At 58.5% G+C, this 18,201-nt stretch overlaps 1 protein-coding gene across 2 annotated transcripts; it reads right to left on the bottom strand.

The window, feature by feature from the left end:
* Nucleotides 1-3,308: 3,308 nt before the first annotated feature.
* Nucleotides 3,309-10,943, bottom strand: ARRDC1 (arrestin domain containing 1). Of its 2 annotated transcripts, XM_046637468.1 has the most exons (8): nt 10,786-10,941; nt 5,610-5,720; nt 5,122-5,172; nt 4,863-5,017; nt 4,453-4,635; nt 4,179-4,355; nt 3,667-4,102; nt 3,309-3,593 (listed from the first exon to the last, which is right to left on the bottom strand). In XM_046637468.1, the coding sequence occupies exons 1-8, from the start codon at nt 10,901-10,903 to the stop codon at nt 3,526-3,528; spliced, it is 1,299 nt and encodes a 432-aa protein (XP_046493424.1). In that variant the 5' UTR covers nt 10,904-10,941; the 3' UTR covers nt 3,309-3,525. The 2 variants fall into 2 exon arrangements, with proteins under 2 accessions (XP_046493424.1, XP_046493415.1); XM_046637459.1 differs by having other exon boundaries at nt 3,309-4,102; nt 10,786-10,943.
* Nucleotides 10,944-18,201: the final 7,258 nt, after the last annotated feature.

Genomic DNA, 18,201 nt, shown 5'->3' with positions numbered 1-18,201 from the left:
GCGGCCTTCCGGAGCCGTAGCGGCGGCCGGACGTAGTCCTCGGGCTTTCGTCAACGTTCTCTCGTTCTCCATAGGCACTCTGGTGGGCTGGCCGGGGTGGAGAAGGACCCCTGACCTCTAACCCCGGACACACATCGATTCCTCGGCCTTCGCGGAAGGCGGACCCTGACTTGCGTCCGAGGGCGGTGCCTCGGTTGGGGGGAGTGCCCGGCGGGGGACGCGGCGCTCCGGTTACGGGGGTGCCCAGCGAGGGGGTTGCCCCGGTTTGGGGGTGCGCGGCTACGGGAGTGGTCTGGTTATGGGGGTGCCCAGTTGGGGGGAACGCCCAAGCTGGGGGTTGCTCCGGTTGTGGGAGTGCTCGGCTGGGCGGGGGGGTGCTCCAGTTATGAGGGTGCCGGTTAGGGGGAATGCCCTAGCTGGGGGTTGCTCCAGTTATGGGGGTGCCCAGTTAGGGAGACAGCGGTAGCTGAGGGTGCTCCGGTTAGGGGAATGCCATAGCTGAGGGTTGCTCCAGCTGGGGGGTGGGTCGTGCCTGCTGGGGACAATGTCCTGACGGAAAAGGCTGCCCTAAGGAGGGCGAGGGTAATGTCCCAATGGGGAGGACTGCCCCAGCTTGGGAGGATGTGTCAAGGGGAAGGGTTGCCTCCATTGGGAGTGCTCCGGGTAGGGATCTGCCCCTATTAGGGGGAATGCCCCAGGTCGGGAATCCTCCAGCCAGGAGGCATGTCCAGATTGTGGGAGAGGATGCCCTGATCAGGGAAGGTGCCTCACTAGGAGGGTGTGCCCTGGCTGGGGACAGTGTCCTGACTGGGAAGGCCGAGGGTGGGGTGGGGAATGTCCCAATGGGAGGATTGCCCCCATTGTGGGGTGCTGGGTGGCCTCCCTGAGCGCCCCAAGCTCCCTGCCTGCCAGCCAGTTATGCACAGGGCAAAACCTTTCCTGCAGACCATGCAGCCTTCACTGGACAGCAGCACATAAACTGGCTTAGGCCACCCGCTCCACACTGCCAGACCTGTTTCTCCCATACCCTGGGAGTTGGGGTTCTCTAGCCAATGTTCACAAGAAGAGCTGAAGAGGCCTTGACTCAAAGGATAATCTGTGCACCGCTCCCCTGCCCACAAGTGCTCAGTCTCATGGGAGACAGACTCTAGGAAAATTATTCCACTGACTTGGGCATTGATGATCCACACAGGTGCAGAGGAGGGAATGGACTACCCTGGGTACCAAGGAAACCTTCCCAGGTTTCTTTGGGGCAACCAAAGTCAGTTGATGACAGGCTAGGGACCCCAAGCTCTGTCTGGAGCCTCGGGACAGGAGGCTCAGGAGCAATCGACTTCTGTGGCCTGCACAGCCCAACCTGACCTGCTTTCACCCACGCCTACCTCTCTGGCACCATCCTCTCCTCTCCACTCCTGCCTTGGGCCCTAGTCTGTCCCTTTTCTCTCAGGTATCTGTGTGGCTCACTTCTCCACTGTCCTTGGATCTTAAATACCACTTCTTCACAGAAAGACTTTCCTTCCTACCTCCTTTAAAAGGATGCTGCACCCCAGAACCTCTTTGTTTTACTCCATGATCCTCCATGGTAGTGGTGTCTGTCTTCCCCACTAGGATGTAAGGGGGTTTTGTTTTGTGTTCCCTTGTGTGTAGAACAATCTTGGCGTGGAGGAGACACAATAAGTATTTGTTGAATGAATAAATGAGTTTAGATGTGGAGAAAAATTGTTTAACAGGCAAATAGCAACCATAAGTGAATGTGTCAGAAGTAGGCTACGCCCTCATTGTGCACCATCAGCCTAACTCACCCTACCCTTGTGTGATCACTGATCACTCACGTCAGGTGCTGTTCTTAGCATGACGTGTTAACTCTGTTAGCATCATCAGCTCAGTCCTGAGAGGCGGACACTGTTTTTATCCACATTCTGTACCTGAGCAAACTGAAGCAAGGGAGTGCCTTCAAGAACACACAGCTGTCAAGAGGCAGAGACAAGATTCGAACCCAGGCAGATTTTCCGTTCAACAATGAGGCTACAGGTTCTAGGTACATGGTTGCCTGGCTAAAGAGCACGTTTCCAACTGTAAGGAGTGGCCAGTGGGATGTGTGCAAAAGTGATACAACCTACTTCCCAGTCTGTCCCCCAAAAAGTTGGGAGGTGCAGGCTGAATAAGCTGGGTGATGGTGAATTGGAACAGCCACCCTGGACCCAGAGGTGGAAGCCTCAACTTAAGAATGACAGCTATGCCACGAGACCCAAATCTTCCACCTCTGGACTGTTAAACGTACAAGAAATAAACTTATCATGTTACTGGTGGGAGGGGACCTTGACCTGTTCCCTCATAGTCACATGAGCTTCTTATAGATTAAGGTAACTGAGACACCTACCCAAGGTCACTCTTTCACCATATGGCAGAGCTGGAATTTGAACCCAAAGTCTTATCTTAACCCCAATTCCAGTGTTTCCCAAAGCAGGTTCCAGGATCACTGGCCCCGCTGGGCGTTTACGGGCCCTCCCCTGCACTGGAACACATGCAGGATGTCCCTTTGGGAATCATTGCTGTGCAGAACCTGGACTTTTTATTGGCTCTTGGGTCCTTGACGACAGTCTTTCGAAATACAGAAGTCAGGAGTGGGCTTGTGTGTTGGCACTTGGATGGGAGACAAGAAGTAGCATCCCTCAGGGCCAGACGTGGCAGTGATGCCAGCAGGGACCTGAGACTTGAGGGTAACGGTAAGGGAATTCCACAGGTGGAGGGGACTTCAGCAAGCCCTCCCCCTCACCCCCACGGGATTTCCTCTGGGCAGAAGGTCTAAACTGTGCTGCCCAGAACTACCGATGCGGGACGGGCCAGCCCAAGGTGTGCGTTCAGGAAATGGATTTGGGGGTCGGGGGAGGGGGGGCTCTCTTCTCCTCATGTCAGAAATACATTTTAAATTAACACCGAGGCTCCAGACATGCAAGCTGGGCTCCCAGGGCTTATCCTTAATCAGAACCAGAAGACCAAGTTCCAGCCCTGGTCCTGGGTTAAAGGGAACCGACATGCGCAACTTCCCAGCCCTGTGCAGGCCCGCAGCAGGCCCGCCTTCCTGCCCAAGACACCTCCAAAGAGTAGGGGCCCAGAGCCAAGGAGGGGGTGCGCGCGTCCGGGAGGGGAGAGGGGGCCGGGGAGGGGGTGCGCGCATCCGGGAGGGGAGAGGGGGCCGCGGAGGGGGTGCGCGCGCCCAGGAGGGGAGCCGGGCGAGGATAGGCCCCCAGGCTCGGCCTGTTGCGCACCCACCAGGAGGAGGGCTCCCGAGAAGCCGGCCTGTGCCCAGCTTTACAAACGAAGCGCTTTATTTACATGGCGTCTCTCCAGGCCCCTGGGGCGAGGCTGACTGCAGGAGGGGTTGGGGGGGCCAGTGGCCCGGCAACGGAGGGTCCTGAGTGGGCCGGGCCAGGCCGGGAGCAAAGGCACGAGGCCCTGGGCGCCCGATCCCAGGGCAGAGGTCCGCCTGCACAGAGAAGGCAGCATGGAGCCAGCTCCCAGGGGTCAGCTCCCAGGGGTCAGACCAGGGTCCGCACCGCCGCCACAGCTCTGTTCATAGGACGGCGGGGCCTCTGCGAGGAGAGAGCGAGGTCTGCATGGGGCCCGCAGCACTCCCTGCCCCCCAGGCCCCAGACCCCCACTCACCACAGGGGTAGCCCCAGGAGCTGTACTCTGGCGGGAGGATCAAGGTACTGGTGGTGGGCACCGGGCCCCCTGAGCCCTCTGCAAAGTAGGGGATGGTGGCACCTGTGGAGATGCACAAGGGAGGGGGCAAAGGGTGGGCAGCAGGGCTGCCATCCTGAGGACGGAGTTCAGGGGCGCCAGGCACAGAGCCGAAGGCGGCCTGTGGTGGCTGCTGCTGCGAGTGGCTCTTGGTGAAGAGGGAGATGGGGTCCTCAAGGTGGGGGCCACTGGCCATGGCCTCATCCTCCTCCTGGGGGGGTGCCGAGGGCACCACCCGGGACAGGGCCCCAGGAGGAGGACTTGGGCCTGGCTGGGGGCTCAGCGGAGCGTGATTCACAGGAATATTGCCGATGAAGACCGGGAGGGTCACTGTGGCTTCAGGCACCTTCAGGGAGACCTGGGGAGGAGGAGGCGTGAGTGGCCAGGCCAGTGCACCCCCCACCCCCCCACACCTCTCCCTCTACCCTGAGCACCTGCAAGAAGTAGTCCACGTGGATGAGGCTGCAGCCGGGCAGGGCCGACTGGGGCAGGGCAGGCACCAGGATCTGCTCTTGCCACTGTGCCCGCCTCCAGGCCTTGACGCCTGCCCCCTCCACCTCTGCGATGGTCCGCACATCGTAGATCCAGCGCTTGGCCTTATAGGACACTTTCTGGGGAAGGGCCAGCCTGTGAGCCTGGGAAAGCCAGCCCCTTACCTCTCCTCCAGCCCCGTGAGGACACGCCTGGGCAGCCAGAGGGGACTCTGACCTGCAGCAGACTGGCCACCACAGGGCTGGTGTCCTTGCCTGACTGGTTCTCGATGTCAGCCTGCAGCCGCAGCACCTGCCCCACCACATAGCCACGGAGGTCAGTGCTGGCAGTGAGGACCACGGTGCCCGTCTTCACCAGCTTGTAGGAGAACTTCTTGGTGGTGGAGGCTACATTGGGTTGCTTAGGGGAAAAACCAGGAAGGGAGTTGGTGGGTGTGGGAGGCTGGGTCCCTGAAGCCGCTGGACAAGCCCACACAGCCCTGCCACACACTGCCCCTGGACACAGCACAGTCAGCTCAGGACAGACAGACTGCTGCTATTCCAGACCCTGGCCACCTCACCCTGGCTGGAGATGGGGCATCAGGGCAAAGGTGCAGGCCATCCAGGAGGCTACGGCCCCATCCTCACCTCGATGTCTGGGATGCTGTTCAGGTTCAGGGGGCTCAAGATGTAGAACACGCGGCTACACTGGTGATCCTTGGAAAAACGCGGCGTGTCGATAGTGGCCCGCACCTGGTACACAATCTTCCCAAAGGGGCCCTCAAAGGACGTGGGCGCTGCAGCTGGAGAGAGACCAGAGACTGGTACCTAACTGCCACCCGCCCCTACCTCCCACTCACCACCCCACCAACTGTCCCCACCAGGCCCGGCCAGGCTGGGCTCTTACCAGGAAGCAGGAACTGGAATGGGAAGTTGTGTTCTCCAGCAGGCAGGCTCCCTGCAGAGATAGGAGGGAGGTGTGGTGGAGAGGGGACCTCCGGAGCACCACAGGGCCCAGGACAGGAGCAGGCACTGCAGCCAACCTTACAAGCTTACACTGTGTCTGGCTGCTGGGTCTCCCAGCCTCTGACTCCAGCACCACAGCAGCACCGGGCTGTGGCCTGAGCAAAGGACGGGACAAGAGCTTTGCCCAAAGAGGGGCAGGGGGGCAGGGCTGTTCCAACCCAAATCCAGCACTAGGGGAAGCGGGCCCCCTTGGGCCACCCAGCCCCTATCAAGTGATGCCCTGTGCCTGCCAGGGAGAGAGATCCATCAGGTGCACAGCCCTGGGAGAGGATGGGCCAGTACAGATGGGGAGGTGGGGTAGACAGACAGGTCCCACTCAAGCAAGGGGTCACTGTGTGGGGTGAGGCGAGGGCAGGCTCCTGGACTCACCCTTGTCGGCCAGCGACAGAGCGCTGTTCGAGTAGCCCTCCTCCACCACCCATGACGCATCATTGGCCTTGGTGGAGACCCTGCAGGAACCTGTGCAGGTCACTCGGATGGCTGCAAAGGTGGGGGTGGTGTGAGTTCCAGCCAGTTGCTGGCCTGGGTCCGTCCCTGACCCCAGCACAGGGATTCAGGCAGGGCCAGCAGCACCCTGGGGTACTCCCAGGGAGCCAGGATGGTGAGGCACAGAGTTACATCCATCCTGCAGTTCATAACAAGAGGGCCCCTGTGGTCACCCAGATTACCCCTGGGCAACCCCCAACTGATAACCTTGGCTCCCAGCTACCCCTGGGCCCAGCAGACCTGTGAAAACCCAGTTCCCTATAGGAGATCCTTGGGACATCGATGATGAACAGAGACCTATGGGGCAGCTGACCTCCAACCCCATCTTTGTGCTGCCTCACAGGCCAGTCAGTCAGGCTGGGAGGCAGCCCTTCCCACTCCAGGAAGCTAACTGCTAGTCCTCACGCTGCAGGAATGTGGTCAGACCCGCCTGAGCAGATAAGGTATCCAACCGTGTGGTACACTGGAGGGTGGGGACACCCTTGACTTCCGGGGCCAGTACTGCCCAAGAGGGCTGATTTTCTGAGTCCTCTCCCTCACTCCCCAGACCAGGAACCATTTACAGCAGAGGTTGCTGCCACTGTTCTGTGGTCAGGAACTCGAATTCTTTAGTCCAGCAGATGTGTGCCTAGAGCCCACTATGGTCAGAAGGCCGTGGCTGGACAACCAGGGAGGGGACCACAGCTGGAGACCCAAGTAGGGAGGAGGTGGGAGCTCAGTGACAGGTAGCCCTGCGGCTCCACCCCTCCTCTCCCTGCAGGGCTGAGTCAAAGCCAAAGACCAGCTCCTGCCCAGCCCCTCTTTGCCCTCCTCGGACTTGACGGTCAGGTGAGGGACAGATGACTCAGCATCTGATGAGCTCCTGACAGAGCCGCCAGGCAGGAAGAAGCTGTGTCCCAAGTGCCCATGGCCGGGGTCAGCCACACCAGCCATGTCCTGGTTTCCCCAGGCTGGCCCCACCTTGCTGACGCACACCTCCTGATGGTCACACAGTGCACCGGGCATCCCTGCCCACAAACCGTTGGCTGGTCTTCTACCTCTGTTGGCACTGCCAGTGTCCGGCCCTCAGCCTTGGTCCCAGACCAGCCACACCACCCAGACCTCAGCCCCTATTTCTAATCCATGTTGTGTCAGCCATCCCCTCCCAGGGCCAGAACTGGAGTTGCTCCTACCCCAGAAATCTGGGACACCAGTGGTGCTCCTACAGACCAACACAACCCAAGAGAAACAGGAGAGAGAACAGGCAGACAAGGGGACGTGACTGTGAACCAACGAAAGGACGTCTGGGTGATTCCAGGTGCCACACCACTTTAAGAGTCTCTGTGGGGAGGGCGCACACCCCCAGAATCGGCTGCCCTGTGAACGCCGGGACCTACAGAGAATGTCAGAAGGGGCACAGTGGTGGTCCCCAGACAGGTCCAGTGCCAGCCGATGCTGTCAAGTGACCCCAGTGGATGGGACATGGAGCTGAAGAATCGCCCTGCCCACCTCTGCCTGAATTCTCAACCCACGACAGTGTGAGATACAATGAAATAGTTGTTTTAAACCACTTAGTTGAAGGGTGATTTGTTACTTAGGGTTGACCTACGTTGCAGCAGATAACAGGAACAGGTGTCCAACCTCACTAGGAATCAGGGAAACTCTGATGACTTACCATTTTAACCCATCAGACTGGCAAATATTAAATATTTTGACATGTTTGGTGAGAAGGTGGAAAAAGAGACACTCCCTTATGGTGCTCAAACTGTGGGCTGATACGGGGCCTGGAGAAGGAGGCAGATCTGCTGCAGTTTTACACACAACACCAGGGCACCCAGCAGCTCTCCTGAGAATGTCACCCTCTTCACCCAGGAGCCTCGAGCAACACTTCTCATAACATCAAACAGTTGAGGCATAGCAGACGTGTCCAACAGCAGGGCGGCTAAAACAGTGACCCACCCAGCCTGGATCTGGCCCCCAGAACTCAGGTGAACAAGCCATGGGGCACCTGACCCCAGAAAAACAAACACTGTCAAACCGATCCTTGGGTTATCCCAGAGGGGCCCAAGCTCTGTGACCTTCCCAATGCCCATGCAAAGAGCCCCTTTTTGCACACATGCTGAGGCCCCTTCCGGGACCCTGCCTCAACAAGCAGCCTCCAATCACCATCTTGGAGTCAAACCATCCCATTCCTGTCCACTCTCTCCTCCACTGGGGAACAATGGAGGCACAGGGGTTGGGCACACACAGTGGGCCTGTCCCTCCTACCCCTGGCAGGGGGGTATCTGCTCCTAGAGGTGAGCATGACCATGGCACCAGCATGCACGCCCTGTGGCCTGGCCACAGGACGGGGTAAGTGCATTCTGGCAGGTGCAGCCTCCACCTACTGCACAGCACCAAGTACAGGCTGCAAAACAACATACCATGCTGTGCCATCTAGGTTTAAAACGAGTGTTAGTTGTAACAGTGTCCAGATGCATAACGAAAGGCAGGCACTGAACTGACAGACATTCATCTTTGGAGATCTGGGGCTGCCCCGGTTCTCTAAAGAAAATCATCATGTGGATTGTGTTCCAGATGACTTCTGGAAATCTCCTCTCGAGCCAGCACTCCCACCTGTTCAGCAGCCCTCCTCCCTTGCACCTGCTGTCTGACGGGGAAGACCTCTGCTGGCTCCAAAAGTCTCTCACCTGGACCACCTTCAGCCAATGCCCACAAACCTGGGGCAGCCTGGCCTTTGCCATATCCTCCCAGTGAAGCTCTGGCCTGCAAGCCACTTCCCTTTGTCCTATTCCTAGATCTGTAACAAGAGAATAAGAACAGCGCCCACCTCCCACGGTCGCTATGAGGATTCATGGAGTTGGTTCATGGGACTTGGGGAGAATGGCACCTGGCCCACGATGAGAGCTCAGGGAGCTGGCAGAGCTGGCGGCCGGCTGCTGCTGTTGTCGGGGCATCACCCTGCCTTGTCGTTCACCTTGAGAGCAGAACACAGGGCAGCACTGCCTGACCCCCAGCCCCAGGCTGGGCTGGACCTGGGCTCCAGGAAATGGCTCCTTCCCCAGATTTCTTCCGCATCAGCTCCAGAGGCAGACAGAGCCCTCACGGCTGAGTGCAGATACCACTGTCACCCCCCAGACAGGTATTGAGTAGGCAAGACTGGGAGCCCCGCAGGGCAGGCCTGCTGTTCTCCCTTCTTCTCTGTCCTCCTGTGGGGTGGAGAGCCTCCCCCTTGCATCACTGGCTGGTAGTGGGAGCTCAAAAAGTATCTTTTGAATGAAAGAAGAAACAAAAAACCCACGGTGTTTCCTCTCCCACAGCCAGGCAGGGCTGGAGGAAGCCCCAGCACGGCCCCAGCACCCACATCCCTTCTACCCCTGGAGGCAACCTGAATAACACCCTCTCTGGCCCAGCTGGTCGTCCATCTGCTCCCCAGCCCACGGCACCCTCTCCTCCCCTACTCAGGGTCCCGGCTAGCACTCTTATAGTTGGGACCATAGCGGGGGCTCCCTTGGCCTCCTATGGCCCAGCTATCCATGCATCTATATCCCATCTGCCACATGGAGGCCGGGGAGCTCTGCCCAGGCCAGTTACGCACAGCTTGGGCCATCCCTTCACTGTGGTCAGCAGTGGCCTGCTCACCCTGGGTCCCAGCTACAGCAGGGCAACAGGGAAGATGAGCCAGGTGGTAAGCCTTATGTGGGGTCTCTGTCACGGCTGTTTGTCCCACCAGCCACGAGCCTGCCCCTCCTTCCTGTGCCCCTGCATCTCGCTCTCCCCTCAGCCAGGAGCCTTCTAGCATCAGGTCACCTCTCAGCTCTGGCTCATGCCCCATAGAACAGCTGCACTGCCCTGCCATGTACCCTGCCACAGCTGCACCTACCCCCACCCAACGCCAACTAGGGAGACAGGAAAGGAGGTGACAGAGTTACCGGGAGAAGGCTCCACAAGGCCAGACGCCTGACAAGAGGCACCTACACTCAGCTTCTTCCTAGACCCCTGCAGTCTCAAACAGTGGCAAGGTCGGGGGTGAGACCCATCCCGGACAAGGCAGAGGCTACCCAGAGAGGAGGACAGTGGCCCTCAGTCCTCAGTGGGCACCAAAAGCACTGAGCCATGAAATACGCAGGGGCCAGGAGAGGCCCGGTCCAGAGGGAAGCCGGGCCGGCAGCTGTGGTAAGGGCCAAGCACCCCAAGGTGGAGAAGCGCCCCAGAAGGGACGTGCCATACAACCTCAAACCTGGAGCCAGTGATCAAGCAGAGAGGCCCTGGGCTGCACTTTGCCCACCCTTCTTGTGCGCCGGGCCGTGAAGTCCCGTCCAGATCCCTGTTCACATCTCAGTGGGCAGATGAGGCCAGCACCTGCGGAGAGCCCTAGCAAGAGCTGCCAGCAACCCGATCCCCAATCCCGAAGTCCCAGATGTCTGCACCAGCAGAGGGACTGAGCCAGAGGAGGCTCAGGTTCAGCTCCTAAATGTCCGCTGGGCCAGGGCGGCGAGGACGAGCTTAGGCTGGGTTTAGTAAGCAGGTACCCGGTGGGCTCTACTGGGGACCAGCACTCTCGGCGGACTGTCTGTGAAGAGCGAGGGCCTAGCCAGGAGCCTGGGTGTGTGACAGAGAAAGCCCGGCGTGGGCCAGGCCCCAGGTGGGGACCTAGCAGGCGCGGGGCGCAGCGGATTCTGGAGCGACAGGAGGTCGGAGGCGCGCGAGTGTCCAGATCAGAGGGGTCTTCAGCAGGTGGGAAAGATCTAAGCCCTCGCTCCCGGCTCCGACCGCCGCGAGGCAGAGAGGGCAGGAAGGGCAGATGCGGAAGGACTGGGCTAGTCGGGCCTCCCGCTCCGCCCCGACCGCCGCCTGCCTCCCCGCGGCGGGTCTGCGCCGCCCGGCCTGCCCCACCCCGACCCGCCCGCAGTCGGCGGGGCCGAGCGGAGCCCATGCGCCCCCGGCCGGAGCAGGGGCAGAAAAGGGCGGCCGGCGGCCACCAGCAGCTGCTTCCGGGAGCCCCGGCCCCGCCGCAGGTGCGGGCCCGGCCACCTGAGCGCGCCCCACCGGCCCTCCCCCGCTGGGACCCCGCGCCCACCTCGGAAGGGCAGCGCCGCCCCCAGGCGCACGCGCACGGCCCCCGCCAGCGGCTCCCCCGGGCTGTAGACGACGCGGCCGTGCCTCAGGCGGACCTCGAAGAGCTGCACCCGCCCCATGCCGCGCCCTGGCCGGGCGGCCCAGCACTGGCCCCCGCCCGCCGGCGCGCTCCCCGTCCGGCCCGCCCCGCCCACGGCCGGCCCCGCCCCCCAGGGCCGGCCCCGCCCCTAGCCCTCGGCCCCGCCCATCCTAGCCAGCCCCGCCCCCAGGCCTCGGCCCCGCCCATCTCACCCAGTCCCGCCCCCAGCCCTCGGCCCCGCCCCGCCCGGCCCGCAGCGGGGAGGGCGGGCGCGCTCGCGGGAACCCGGCGCACGAGCGCCCCCTGCTGCCCGGGGAGCGCGGCCGGCTCACCTGCCGAGGGGCCGGGGGGCGGGCCGGGCCGGCGCCCGCTGCTCACTCTCCGCCCTGGGCGCGGCGGGCTCGCGGGGAGGGTGCACTCCGGCCGGCCGGCCCGCCCCGGGTCTCCCGCGCCCCGCATCGCGGCACGGAAGGACGTCACGAGGGGTGGGCCGGTGTCCGGGCGGGGGCGCGAGGCCCCTGGAGGCCCCGCCGGGTCTCGGCGTCGCTTCCTTCTGCTCGCCGCGGGCGCCGTGCTGGCGCTCGGACGGGGTCCCAGGGGAGCGACGCGGCCCGGGCGCCGGAGCCGAGAGTGCGGATCCCCCCGGCCGCGGCGGGGCGTCGCGGAGCCCCGCTGCCGCCGCAGCGCACGGGAGGAGCGCAGGGCGGACGCCACGGGGCGGGGTGTGCAGGGCTCCGAGACGGGGCGCACGCCGACTTCGCGTTCGGTGGGGAGAGAGCTCCGGGGCGTGCGGCTTCAGTGCCCGGGGCGCGCGCGCGCGCGCAGCGTGAGGTGCCTGGGAGGCGGCAGGGGCGCGCGGCTGGGAGAAGCGGCCGCGGGCGCCCGAGGTGGGCGCCAGGGGAGGCCAGGCGTTGGTCCGGACAGCTGGGCGAATGGGGTGGCGTTTCGTGCTGGAGAGGCCTGGCCGTGGTACAGGCTGCTTTGAGGATGGGAGAAAGTGGTGACCAGCAGGGTCCGAGACGCCCTTTCGGCACGCGAGCGGACTAGGCTCTTCTACGCGTGTCTCGGGACACTGGAGATTTGTGAAACCCTTGCTGGTGGATGGTAACTCAAGTCAAGGTGCTGATGACGTCAGAGTTTGGGGTGAAAGCCACAGAAACCTAATCTAGCCCTCCAGCAGAAGGAGAAGGAACTGAGAGGCGGCAGGGCTCCACCGGGCCAGGCTGAGGAAAGGGACGGCCAGGGGAATGGGCAGCCCCAGGCCTCACCAGGCTCCTGGGCATCTGCTGCTCTGGGAGGGAGGGTCCGATCGGCCAGGCTTAAGACACTTTCCTGGCAAAAGTACACAAATGGGGGAATTCCTGAACGAGGAGTTCAGGGTGCCCGTGGGAAGGGGGAGGATTGTGAGCGGCCCAAAAATGCCAAATGTCATCTTCCACACAGAAGTCAAGAAGGAAGTGTTTCCGGAAGTAGGGAGAGAGATTGTGCTGCTGCTGCTGAGATGGAGTAAATGAGGACAGAAAATGTGTGGCCTTTATCCCACATCACCTTTCATCTCCCACAATCGGACCCCTACACCGCTCTGCACGTCCTTTATTCCGACCCCCTTGCGCAGGCATCACATGTTCTGGAAACTGCTGCTGTGCCCTCATAACCACCATCAGCGCACATGCCCTGCTGCTTTTATTTCTAAACATCCCTTTCCTCTTTCTGCTCCCATGTAACCTGGCTTCCCCTGGATATTTACTTTCACACAACCCTGTACCTCTGAGTCTGGTTCCTTATCACCGCTTCTAGACCATCCCTCCCCTCAAAAAAAGCTCCCAGCTTTAACTCTCATTTTCTCAGAATCATAATCCACTGCACTCCAAAAGGCAGGGCAGGCACAAGCTCCTGATTCACTGTGATTCCCATCAGTACCACCCTCGCAGGAACTCTCCCTGACTTCAAAAGCCACACAGGTCATCCTTCCAAGCTCCTGGCCTCTGTCTTAAGATGTCCCCAGAATCTGCTCCACACCTGGCCCTGCAGTGATTTAGGACAGGGGAATATTGACTTGGTGCGTGAGTTAGGTAAAGAAGGTGGTTGGCAGTGTGGGCTCTGGATTGGTTGGTTTGTATGTGAAAAGTGTGTTCACAGGCAAGTCGTTTGCGATCTCTAGGAATTAGCTAGCCCTGGGGAAGGCAGTCTCTCCCCAGCTAGCAAGGCCCCCAAGATTTCAAAGCATCATAAGATACAGAAAATAAAAATCATGACCAAACAGCTCTCATTCCTGTGCCTCCTCTCAAAGAAGCTTCTCCAGCTGACTTGAGCAGCTCCCTCCTGTGGCTTCCTTTGTCTGCAAAGATGTCTGCCAACAACTTGTCCCATTCCTCTACATTCGCACTGTTCCTCTGTCAAAAGGCGGCTCCATCCCCTCCCGTTGAATCTGGGTTGGCCCCGGGACTTGCTTTAACTGTAGAACTGCGGCAACAGACATGCTATACCAGTTGCAGGTTCTTAGGAGGCCTGGCAGCCTCTGTTTTCATTCCCTTGGAGTCCTGAGCTGCCAGGTAAAAATATCTGGTTACCCTGCTGGAGCGATCACACACAGAGAGAGAATGCCTGGACACGTGAGTGAAACCACCTCGAACTTCCTGCCTCAATCACACACCCGGTGTCTATGGCTGCACAAGTGACCCTGGCTGTTTCAGCTGTCCGTCAATGCATAACAAACCACCCCAACTCCCTACTTATTATGAAAACTAGGCTGCACTCAGCTGGGAGGTTCTGCTCTGTGTGTTGTCTGCTGGGGATAGAATGTCCAAGGTGTCTTTTTTGCTTATACATCTGCCACCTTGGCTGGAGGTATCTCTTCCACAAGGCCTCTCCACAAGGTTAGTTTGGTCTTCTGCACAGCATGATGGTCTCCAGAGAGTGATACTGATTACCTGGCAGCATGCCCCCAAGAGAGAGGAAGGTGAGGCTGCCAGTCCTCGGGCCTGGGCTCAGGAGTCCCGGAACTTTCTACCACCTTAAATGCATCAAAACAGTCACAGGATTGCTGTGGGTGGAGCATCACACACACAGGGAGGGAAGGATTGATGGTATCAATGTGAGAACCTACCACACCAGCCAACAACAGCAGAACCAACCATCTGAGCCCAATCTAGGTTACAGAATCATGAGAAAATAAATAGCTTTTGTTTTAAGCCACTAAGTTTTGGGGTGGTTTATTATGCAGCAATAAATAACTGCAACAGACATTGGTACTTAGAAGTGAGGCACTGCCATTCCAAAATTCTAAAATATGGCACTGACTTTGGAACCAGGCGGCAGGAGGACACAGGCAGGGCAGTGAGAACATTGCTGTTGAAGGTTGGAGAAAGGCTGACCCATGTTGGGTATTAGCAGAAAAATGGCGAAACCATTGCCTGTAGTAATGTGGAAGACAGAGAATGTATCCAACAATCTGATTTTCCTGGCAGAAAGCTTAAAGGGCCAGTTGACTTCTTTCAGTTGTTTGTGATACAGTGAAGGAAAAGAGAAAGGAAGTAAAGAAGTAACTGTTGCATGTTCCAGCAGAAGTTAGAGGAAATAATTTCAAAGCCAAGTCTTGCTGAGTTGGAAAATAAAAACTATTTCTCATTCCCAAGCCTTTCCAGGCAGCAAGAGTTTCCCAAGGTGAGCGATGGTGTCCTGGCGGAAATCAAATCCAGGATCCTGCCAGCAAAACACGGCCTCAGGGTTAAAACAAATTTAAGGGTGTGGCTGTATGATCCCTTGTTAAGACCTCTGAAAAACTGGGGGGGAGGGGTCGTTGTAGACCCTGTCAGCCATACAAAAGCGCTTCTGAGGATCTTGAGGTCATTGTCCCACAGCCCTTGACTTGTAGCCCGTGGTAGAGAGGAGCCTTCTCAAAGACATTTGCAGTGTAGCTTTTGTCTAATGAAGTGAGTTTTAATTTGATACATAGAAAATTCCACAAAGTTTTTTTTTAAGGGTTGTATCTGCTTGAACTAAAATGGACAAGAGTTTGAAATAAAAGAGGCCTCTGGGCCGCCAACTTTCTACAGGCGAGAAGCTGAGGAAGCTACTCAGCTGCAAAAATGGGCCATTTCCTACGGAAAAGGGAGGATGACCACGAGTGCAGGGCCAAGAGCCCAGAAGGAGAAGCCAAGCACTGCTAAAACAGTAGATTAGGGAACCACCTGCAGGGAACAGACAGGCCTGATCAAGGAACACTGTGACAGATGCCTGGCTGAATTAAAAATTGCTATGGTGGCTGGCCCGATGGTGCAGTGGTTAAGTGCGCATGTTCCGCTTCAGCAGCCCAGGGTTCGCCGGTTCAGATCTCGGGTGCGGACACGGCATGGCTTGGCAAGCCATGCTGTGGTAGGCGTCCCACATATAAAATGGAGGAAGATGGGCATGCATGTTAGCTCAGGGCCAGTCTTCCTCGGCAAAAAAGAGGAGGATTGGCAGCAGATGTTAGCTCAGGGCTAATCTTCCTCAAAAAAAAAAATTGCTATGGAACACTGACTACAGGGTGTACTCCTCCTTTTTGAACAAGGTGTCTATTCAGTTATCCTGTCCTCCACCATAGAATGTTGGGTATGGGGGGAGGCAGATAACATGCCTCTGGAGCAAAAGGGTGCCTCATCCTGAGGTGCCTCATCCACATCTGGCCCTGTTGCATATCACAAAATACTGGACTCTAAGCCTAACCCCTTTTCTTATTATTTTTTTTTCCTTTTTCTCCCCAAAGCCCCCCAGTACATAGTTGTACGTTCTTTGTTGTGGGTCCTTCTAGTTGTGGCATGTGGGATGCCGCCTCAGCATGGTTTGATGAGCAGTGCCATGTCCGCGCCCAGGATTCGAACCAACAAAACACTGGGCCGCCTGCAGTGGAGTGTATGAACTTAACCACTCGGCCACGGGGCCAGTCCCTAAGCCTAACCCCTTGACGAGATGGTAACACTGGGGGTCTTAGCAGGCACAGTGTGCAATCTTCACATGGGAAGAGCATGGATCATTAGGCGCCAGAGGGCGGACTGGACAGGCTGTTCCACTGGCAGCTCTCCAATGAACCACACTTCCCAAGCCCCCCAATGAACTTGTGCTCTTGTGCACAGCCCTCCTACATCGATTTTGGGCTTGCCCACATGACTTGCTTTGGCCTGTGAGATACTAGAAGCATGATTCAAGCAGAGACCCAATAAATGCTTGCCCAGTGGCACTTGTCACATACAGCACAGCCTCCAAGCTGCAAGGAAGCCTTCCCATCCTGCCTGGCCATGTGGGGAAATCATGGATAATAAGCCAACACACAGAGAGAGGTTACATGGAAGAGAAATGAGGTGCTCCAGTCAAATTCCCAGCTGATACCATGTGGAACCGAAGATCCCTAGTTAATCAGAATTGTGAGAAATTATAAATCAACATTCTTTTAAGTCACTAAGTTTGGGGTGTTTTGTTACACATTGGTAGATAACTGAAACATATGGTGGTCACCGACAACTGCAGCTCTCTCACAAGCTCAAATCTACACATCTTTGACCACCACCTCCTGTCCTAGCTCAGTCCCTCTAGCGCCCTGACTCCTGTTTTCAGTAAAAAACACCTCAGGAGAATTGTCTGTCTCATGGTCTACAGTTGTCTCCTTCTACTCCCTCTTAACCTATTCAGGGACTCATTCCCCCACCACACACACCTTCAAAATCGTGCTTGTCAAGGTAACTAATGCCCTTGTGTTGTGTTGCTCAATCTATTGATTAACTCCCAATCCTCACCTTCCAGGACCTCTCAGCAGCATTTGACATGCTGAGCCCTCCCTCTACCGCATGTGCTGTCTTCTCTGGGCTTCTGTGCCACCGCCCCCCCGGTTCTCCTCCTACATCTTCTTTCTCCTGGCTGGCTCCTCCTCTTTCTAGCCTCTCTTCCCCTTAACATGGGAGTATCAGGGCTCAGTCTTTGACCTCTCTTTATCTGCATTTTCTCCCATGATGATCTCATCCAGTTGTGTGGCTTTAAATACAACAAATATGCTAATGAATGCCAAATTTATATCCCCAGGCTGGACATCTCCCCTGAATTGTATACTCATATATTCAACTGTTTGTAACCTTAACATGTAGCATGAGTGAGAAATACATTCTTATTTTGCTAAGCCACTGAAAATTTGGGAGTGTTTGTTACTGCAGCATAACCAGGGCTACCCTAGCTGTTACAGAACACTACCACCATGTGTGTCCAAACACCATCATTTCTTGGCTTAGCCCTTGCATTCATTTCCTAAACAGCCTTCCAGTCTTTCCCAGTATAAACTATGGTCTCCATCAGCCAGCGTGAGTCATTGAAAGGCTACTCCCCTGTTCAGATCCTCCAACGTCCTCACTTCTTTCTGAGGTCAAAGTCCTCACAGAGCCTACATGACCCCCATTCCTACCACTCCGACCTTGTCATCTGTTGCTCTCCTTCACTCCAGTCTGGTCACAACTCCACTGCTGTCTATGAGGCCTCCTCTGCTCACCACCTTCACTAGGACCCCAACCCCCTAACGCTTATCTACTTGTTTCTGCCATAGCATTGATCACTTTCTAACATGGTCCTCACCATGGGCCTTGTCTGCCTCCCTCCCTGGAATACAAGGAGTTTTTAATTTGTCTTGTGCACTAGTGTAGAGTAGTTTCAGTGGGTAGGGGGTGAAAGCCCAGCTGGAGTGGTTGCCAGGAGACATGGCTGGTGGGCAGAAGGGCCCCCACAGCCGTCAGGCCCTGGAGCTCCTGTTTCGGAAAGACCTGGACCATTCGGCGCCCTGGCGCCTCGCCCCATCTGTTAAGGAGCTTGAGGCCCCGGGAAGGTGGGTGCAGCCTGAGGATGGGCAGGGTGAGGGAGCCCAGGGCCCCGCGGTCCTGAGCCTGGCCCCGTGGTGAGGACGCGGCGGGCGGCCGGGGAGAAGGGCGCTCAGGCGCTCGCCAGCGGGCCGCGCTCCAGGTGGGGCTCGGGCCACCTTCCCGCGTCGCGCAGGCACTGCCCCAGCCGCTACTCCGCAGCGGCCCGCGGGCTCTGGGCCCGACCCCGCCCCGCGCCTCCTGCCCGGCGCCCTGGGCACGGGGAACGAACCTAGGGAGCCGCAGCGGGTCCCGCCCAGAGCCCACCTGCAGGGCCCCTGCAGCCCGCGCCGGGGCGGAGACGGGCGGGGGCCGCCGGGGCCGGGGCCAGGAGCGCCGCCGCCCGCACAAAGCTTCCCGCGAAGCTGACGTCGCGCGGGGCGGCCGCGCAGGCACCGCCCCCGGCCGCGCCCCTCCCCCGCGCTCGCCCTGCTCCTCAGCGCGCAGGCGCACTAGCCCTCCTCCC

This window comes from Equus quagga, chromosome 1, assembly GCF_021613505.1.
Source record: "Equus quagga isolate Etosha38 chromosome 1, UCLA_HA_Equagga_1.0, whole genome shotgun sequence".
Classification (NCBI taxonomy): domain Eukaryota; kingdom Metazoa; phylum Chordata; class Mammalia; order Perissodactyla; family Equidae; genus Equus; species Equus quagga.
The sequence above is the reverse complement of the archived record's forward strand: the minus strand, read 5'-3'. Positions and strand labels throughout refer to the sequence as shown.